This window comes from Ischnura elegans, chromosome 12 (genome assembly GCF_921293095.1).
Source record: "Ischnura elegans chromosome 12, ioIscEleg1.1, whole genome shotgun sequence".
Classification (NCBI taxonomy): domain Eukaryota; kingdom Metazoa; phylum Arthropoda; class Insecta; order Odonata; family Coenagrionidae; genus Ischnura; species Ischnura elegans.
Genome location: NC_060257.1, coordinates 52269760 through 52278299, shown reverse-complemented (window position 1 = coordinate 52278299; position 8540 = coordinate 52269760). Strand labels below are relative to the sequence as shown.

The 8540-nt window shown below is 38.6% G+C and overlaps 1 protein-coding gene across 1 annotated transcript; it reads right to left on the bottom strand.

The window, feature by feature from the left end:
• Positions 1–5834: 5834 nt before the first annotated feature.
• LOC124169419 (proteasome subunit beta type-4) lies at positions 5835–8504 on the bottom strand. Its single transcript, XM_046548014.1, has 5 exons — positions 8317–8504; positions 7997–8203; positions 7755–7901; positions 6458–6754; positions 5835–5914 (listed from the first exon to the last, which is right to left on the bottom strand). The coding sequence occupies exons 1-5, from the start codon at positions 8445–8447 to the stop codon at positions 5902–5904; spliced, it is 795 nt and encodes a 264-aa protein (XP_046403970.1). The 5' UTR covers positions 8448–8504; the 3' UTR covers positions 5835–5901.
• Positions 8505–8540: the final 36 nt, after the last annotated feature.

Here is an 8540-nt window from a genome sequence, read left to right as displayed (position 1 = left end):
TTATCATAATCATATTAAAAATAGAGCTGCCATAACAATTTTTCTTTGGCTTGGCCCAATATAGCCTATTATAGTTCTGCCAATAGTATGTATAATTTGACTTAAAAAGTCATTCAATCAGTGAATACCTTATGTACTAGTTGGATAAAGTGGGGTTAGATACCAGAGGGACCATTAACAAAACAGAGACAGAAGTCTATTATCCAGCTGTAGTTTATCTGCGTTGTGGATCATCTGTGCATGAGTTTACCTTCCTTTGATGTTTTCCACGATCTTTATAAAAAAATAAAATAGGTCGCAAAACCACCAGGATATTTGCATTTAAATGCAAGGCGTGACTACACGGCGTGGTGCCTAACACTGTGGATTCTGACTTTGCGCAGTGGTTTTGAAGCATTCGTGCTAACCATTTTTCTGAATCCGTGATCTCGCAGCCTCGGGTTCCCCAGTTAAACGTGGAGCAGTAGGAATACGAGTACAATCACGCTATTGCTGCTAAAAAGATCGCAATCAGGAAAAGAAATTTCTTAATGATGCCAGAAAGCAGTCTAAAATGACAGAAAATGTACGTGGTTAATTATAGATTGTTTGGTTTGTGTAAATTATGAAAATCACAAGAAATTAAAGTTAAAGTTTGGATTATTCGTGTTTTCCGATTATTCGTGCTGCCTCTCCCCGTCATTAGCTCGGATAATCGGGAGTTTGCTGTTGTAACCTCCGTTTACATCGATTCATTGAGTCAATATTGTTAAGTTTTCATCAATGTATTGAGAACGTGAAAAGACTACGTCAATATTTTGTTGATACATTTACTACATCACTACTTGGCGCACATCTTCCACCTGTACATGACCGCTTTTATATTCGGATTAAAATGCACTGCAGACACCAGCTTCCAGATAAGTACCGCATATGTCTGAATAGAGTCCCACCTTTTTTTCCAAAAATGCCCAAGATAAAAGTTAAGGGGGGGACTATATTCAAACCCATTTTTTAAATTTTTTCTCAAAACTCAAGCCTCAAAATTAGGGGGGGTGGACTATATTCGGAGGAATATGGTAAGTCCAATGTTTTCATTTAAGATACATATTCTACTGATTATGGTAGGTTTATATCGAGCATTAAGTATTTTGCCTTACACCAACCTTCTTCAGTTCAGGGGGTCCTCAGACAGTTTGGCATGTTGGTCTCCCACCTTGTGGCCCCAGATTCAAATCTCACAATCAGCAGTGACAGATTTTTCAGTGGGCCCATTCCCTGCTTGGGTGCTTGTAGTGCTATCAGCACTCTGTCAATCAAGTGGCATTTGGTCCCTTTCATTAAGACCAAGCTAATTCCAAAACTGGGTTTCTCTCCACCCTTCCTTCCCTATTAGGTATTCTAAATGCACTAGCTGCTGTGCCAGTTTTACTCTGATAAGCCACCCAAATAGTTCCTCCAGAAAAACTTCTCTTACTCAGATAAATTCTATTTTTCAAATTTAGAGTAAACCCTGGCTGCCAGTGCTAATATAGGGTGCTTTTCAATCACCACGCGCAGATTAGCTCACATCGCAACAGATTGAAACTCACTATCGCACACTGAAACACGATTGGAATGCATATACGCAGGTGTGTTCACAAATGGTGGACCAATTGGCAGCTTAAGTTGAATGTTCAAATGACCAGTCGCTTCTGACCTGACCTTAGCCACATGCATCATTAAGGATTATAACTGTTCATCTATCTCATTTTGTATTTAGGAAATGCACTATTGAGTGTTAATTGAAAGAAAATAATGGAATTATCGCTACTTCATAATTCCCTCTCCTGTATTGCTACATTGCCAGTGGGTAGACTTTATTCCTCAATTCTGGATTGAGATATGTGTACAACTTACATTCACATCACGCAGATAAAGCCGTAAAAATGTTAACACCATATAATAAATCTGCCGATTCTATAGTAATTTTGCAGCACTGAATTACAATTAATGGAATACAAATAACACCATAAGAACGTTATAGGAAATTTTGTCTATAAGATGCCCAGCTCATAGAGTATCCATGAAAGTTAATTAAATAAATCTGCTTAGAATCCAAGCAATGTAACATTTTGGTTCAGCTTATATTTTCCATTTCTAATTTTTTTGGATGAGGACAATTACTTGAGAAAATCTGGTAGCCTCCTCTTGCTATTGTAATTTGTTCTAAAATTTATTATTCTCAAATGATCATCATATTTATCTTTAAGATGGTGGAATTCATTTTCCGTCAGCATTATATTTTCCAGCCATCACAAGTTTTGTCTGCTAGCTCAGACTAACCACGGAGCAAAAAGTGTTTCCATCTGTATAGCGCAGATGACGTCACAGCTGCGATTGAAACACGTTCTGAGCTAAACAGTTTGAAAGAGATCAGTGCAGATACGCGATTGGAAAGCAACCATATGCTGTGCGTAAATTGTATGCATCTCTAAATTTTAGTTAGTATTTTCCTGCCTGTAGAGCGCATCTTTTTTAAGGTGGCTCTGCAAAGTACGGCCCCAAATTACTCCATGACAGCAATGAATGCAAGCCAACCAGTTTTTTGTGCAATGAAGTTGATAATTACCCTCAGGTTTTTTGAGCCCTTGAAACATGAGCCCTCATCATGAAAAAAACTGGGGTCAGGTTGTTGATGTGGCCAGTGTGTTGGTTTCCCACCCTATGTAGCCCAGTTCGATTCTCATCAGCAGCAGACTAACAAATCCATGCTTGAGTGGGTGCACTTTCTGTACAGCACTTCATCCATCAGATTGGATGTTAAGTCATGGTCCCCTTAGATTGAGAGCAAGCCAATGAGTTCGCCAGGTTTCTCTCCACTATTCCTTCCCCCACGGTTAATAACAACCTATTAGTTGCCTTCTCCATATACCATACCATGAGGGAGACTGCCACACACTCAAGTTTGAGAAATTAAAAAAAAAATCTCAATGCCAATATATACATCATTACAATGGGAAATTTTTTGTCTTATGTTGATTTTGTGAGGAGAGATAGATGTGGTCTTAAGGGTTAAGAACAGGTTTGAGACAACATTGGTGACAGATAAGCAGCCAGGGCTTGAAGAGCACTAGATTTCTGCTCTTTGCTTGGGCAATCAGGAATAATATGCACATGAAGTGTTTAGAATTAGAATCTGGGATAAGCACCAAAAAAATATGCACTTAGGAAATTTGGGGAGTGCATTTGCCCTGTAGGTGGGCTACTGATGGAAGAGTCCCAGGTGTAGCTTTTGAATGCACCAAAACTAAAATCCTTGAAGTGCATAATTGTCCACAGGAAGCAACTGGCGCCTTAAGCTTTATGTTTTGATAAAAGCATCTTCTTTTACTTACACTTTTTCTTCCCAGCCAATGCCTTATCATGCACAAAGCCATGTCTCAATACATACAACCAATATTGATTTAATTCATTGTATTGCCACCGCCATATCGGCTGACAAGTAAGACCGTAAACATTGTAAGAGCACCATTACTGCACCTTATCAGTCACTCAGTACATGGGAAAAATGTATATTATGAATATGAAATAGTAATTGTCTGCACTCCTGAGCAGACAATTAAAGCTTTGTTCAGAGGCATGGACTACAGGAATGTAGGAGGGTGCTCGAATATCCCAAACATGTAAATATATATCATAGAGATATGCGAATAGTATCCACGAATACTAGAAAGTATTCGATATTCGAGATCTTGAATAATTATGCTAAAGGTACGACCTCGAATACATACTTTGAATTTCGCACCATACACTGTCGCATGCACGTTGTTGGTAGTTGACTCCGAAAAATGCACAGGACTCTTAGTCATTTACTGCATGCAGCACCGTTTTAGGCAAGTTGATGAACTACATCAAATTCGCGGGTTAGAGCGGTGAAATGAATTCCACGTGGGGAACCGAAAATGATTGGGCGAAAAAATCTGAAAACCCCCACCAGGAGAGCCTCGGCGCCGTGGGATAGTAACTACAAAGCACAATTCCCAAAATCTGCTACCCCCTCCAGCCCCTCCTCTGACTCTTTCCTCTTCTCCGAAATCAAACAAAAGGCCCCAGCTCGCGCAGGGTTCACATTACAAAGACCATAAATCAAAAGCTTCAACAGAAAATATCTAGTTACAGGAGAATAATAGAATCGTGTTCCCTCTTTCACCCCCGCTGGCCTTTTTCTGCCTACCTGATTCGAAGTTCCCCATTTCTGGAGGTCAACTGCTGCATGAGTCATCTATTAGCCCAAAAGATGAAGAAAGAATCACCCTTCCCTCTTTCTCCCCCGCTGGCCTTTTTCTGCCTACCTGATTCGAAGTTCCCCATTTCTGGAGGTCAACTGCTGCATGAGTCATCTATTAGCCCCAAAGATGTCTAACAATGACTTTCGGCAATTGATATTTGAAATATTAGTTATGTGTGCGTAATTTAAAAAAGAATAAGACCAAACACAACGTATATCTGAATTTATTTTAAGCATTTTATGCAAGAAATAAATGTCAAATTACGATGGAGACTTAGCATTCTGGCGAAACTCGAAATCCTCGCAGCTGAGCTTCTCAGAAGTAGATGCAGCATTTTTTCCGAAAACATATATCAAGTTATAATTTATGAGTTATGATATAAATCTCTATTGTCACAGTCGAAGTGATATTTTCTTAAGATATTTGGTTTCTCTCTGCTAACAATTCGAATTCATCTGCTTATCTTGTGAGAACTTCCAAAGATGGACTGAAAATAATTGAAGAAAAAGAAAATCCAGTGGAGAAGAGCGTGTATTTTGCACAGCGCCTTGGATTGTCCACTAGCACTTGACAGTAGGAGTGGGGGTAAAGCGAGCTACCTGTTAAAAATAAGAAGTTGGATGAAGCCAAGTATCAGATGGGCGTGCCGCTGAAATGGTGTTTGGTAGATAAGAATGTATACATCAGGCAGAAATCCATTGTAGCAGTGTAAATGCCGAGATGGCATGCAATCATTTTTTCGTGAAGTGGTATATTCCCTTAGGATATTTGAAAGAGATGTTTGTAGAATCAACTATATGCCCAAATTGTTACCATAAAATAAAATATTCCATTAATCGGCAAAATTCCTGTTTGAATCCTATAAAGAAAATCACAATTACTCGCAAAAATCCTGGGTGTCCTGCTGCATAGGCAACCTAGTCAAACATTACTGCATTCATTGTTTTTTTCGTCCAACCCCTTGTAAACGATAGATCAAGATTCTACTGTATACCTTTTTATTTATACACTTCGAAATGTTCCTCGACAAGGTAAATAACATAAAAAACCCCAGGTTGGGCAGAATCACAGTACACAAAAAATGATAAAAAACACTCACAGTACTAAATTTTCGGTAGGAGACACAACTGTCTCCTACCTAACTCTGAGGAAGGTGGTAATGCGCCACCAAAAATTTAGTACTGTGTTTTTTTGTCTTTTTTTTGTGCACTGCAATTCTGCCCAACCTGGGTTTTTTAATGTTTTTAATTTACACATTTATAAGGAGAAATAGAAGAGGAAACGTACGTTAAATATGCTTAGTGCAATTTTAGAAATAGAGGTATTTGAATATTCGAGCAATGATTTAATATTCAAATTCGATATTTGAGTTCGAGAACTCTGCTATTTGACCCATCTTTAATATATAACCGTTCCTGGTGCATGTACACACAATATACTGACTCAGGTACAATGAAATTACGTAATCCTGATCGATCATCATAAATTGTGATTGTTTCCACGTGCTAAACGAAAAAACTACAATAAATACCGCTGCCAATGCATCACCCTCTCTCTAATGATATGAAACAAATGAACACATTGTAATTGAAGGAAAGTTTTAATTTCTTAAAAATACACAGCAAACAGTCTCTCATCCAAACTCTTATATTCACTCATAGCCCCTGTAAGAAATAGAAATCACACAATCATTAACTTAATAGGATCAGAAAGCTCAAAATAAGGTTTTCTACTATCATGTATTATGACAGATTAATTAAGACAAATAGGTTGTGAGGAAATAGAATATTTTGAACAAAATTTAAACAGCATTTTAACAGATTTTCAAGAGGATTAATCAAAATGCTTAAAAACCAGATAAAAACAACTCTTGTATCACAAAAATTAAACGTTTGAACCCACGATTTAAAAAAATATCAACTAAACGTATCTATCAAACAATTTTTTCATAACTGCAAGGAAGACATTCTTTTCATGAATCTATTTGAGGCAATAAGGTGAAAAAAATATTAGAGAAGAAGAGAATTCCAGAGAATGTGTGTAACAATGCATCTTTTTGGCAGGTATGAATGCCCTACCATGCACTAAAAGTTTACATACTATCATAGAAGAAAAATGGCACATTAGGGAAACTATTTTCAATGTAAACTCTTTTTCCATTAACCCCACTACAAAACACAGCTAAAAGCAGTTTATGTACAACTTACTTGATCATGTGAGCCACTTCCCAATTAGACTTTAATTCTAGTGGGCCTTCCACAATGACTCCATCAGCAATATCCACCGTTGCAATGTGGTACTTAGGAAATGACCTCGCATCACGATAGAAGAGAATTTCTAAACAACGCACAAGCAAGGCCTTAGCTTCATCACGGCTAAGCCCCAGATCTCCCTTCTCTTCCACAGCATTTCTTAGAAGTGGCAGCGCCATGTACGCTCCATACCCTGTGGCAATGTGCTTGTCCTCAAATGCAGTGCCCAATTTGTCTACAGTTCCCAGAAACCTAGATATAAAGTAAATACAAGAGCAATTGATTAAAATGGCATAATTGCAGACCAAATACATAATTTAAACAAATGCTCTGTACACTGCTCAGCTTAACTCTTACTGAATAATGGTTATTCATTTCAAGGATGGAATATGACAGAGGTCTTTATTTGGGTGGGATCCATGGGTGCACTTAATTCGTGAGGGGCAAAGAGTTTACTCTCAGAATTTTTACTGTTTTCAGTGTACCCCTTCACATGAACCTTCCCTTCATTCTTTAATAAAGGTTCAAGGCCTGGTTAGATGATACATCGAATCAGTGGCGAATCTAAGGAGGGGGGAGCTAAGGAGGCTGTAGCCCCTCCCTTAGTATCCAATTTACACAAGATAGAATGACAATTTTTCGACCCCCACCACTGCTGGAATTTTAACCCCCACTTAGCCCTCCCCTTGTCCCTATCCTGGATCCGCCACTGCATTGAACCACATGAGTTAATGTATGAACGATTTTGGGGAGGAACTTGTGCAATTGCATTAATCAAATTGAACATGTATTTTCCGTTCTTACATTCTCACACGTTATGTGGTTACAGGGTGCATTTTCATGACCACTTTCTCGTTCATGCATTCACACAGTAACTCGCACGTGCTTATGAATTGTGTAACTAGGCCTTGCGTGGATCACTTATCGTCGCCACTTCCAGAATGGCCAACAATCGCTAAAACCAACGTTAGTAATACATATATTCATAAACAGCGTTGAAAAAATAAGTTGATCTGCCAGTTCACATTTTGGTATTTGCATTAGATACACGCAGAGGCTTACTGGACCTTGCCCCACAACTTTAAATTGTTTCATAAAAAATAATAGACCTGTTGAATTCATTCGACTAAAATGCTCAACATAAATAAACACATACACGAGTAGAAGCCAATACAAATACTGTCGTATTACTTCGAATGTTGACAGTTGGGTAACACCATAGTAATTCATAAGTGAGGCAATAAAAACTTACGGTTGTCCGTCTTGGATTCCAGCGACGATGAAATTATTCCAAAACGGATCGAAGCGAGAGCGTCGATTATACAGGACCCTTGTCAACCAACAGTATAACGACTTGGGCTTCAACGCAAATCCATCGTCAAGACATTCCTCGTCAATACTAAAACATGAATAAGCATTTGTCAGATTACAGTAAGACATCACCGGTGGCGATATTGATAAAAAAATTAAAAAAAACCACCTCACTCAACTCACATTTTTTGCTCAATAATATCCCTGAGATATTGAAAATCGGCGTAATCGCCTCCGGCACCAAGTATTATGTTATTATTAACTTTCATTACTCGAGGACAATCTCTGAACCTAGCTAGAGAGCCATAGGAACCCAGAATGTCAGCTGCTATGGCTACACCACCATTGTACATCACTCCAAGGACCGAAGTTGCGGTGGTAATTGGGGCCCTATGAGAGAAAATATTAGGAATAACAGGGAAATCAGCGGTTTCACACGTACATGACAAGCAAATTTTTGATGAGCAACTACGTTCGAAGTGTCTTTTATATCAACAACTTACTTCGATCTTTGGAATGTATTTGTATCAGGCGTCGGTTGAACATTGGGAAAATTATAAAATGCTCCTGGGGATGGACCATTTTGCCAAAATGGCAATGAAATGAATTTCCCAGCTTCTGTCGGTAGCGCCATTTTGGTTATCGTTCCTAACAGTTCCTAATTCCTTGATTCAAAAGTCGCTGGCCTTGCGATGGTGGCGATGGGTCGGTGCGAAATCGATTTTAT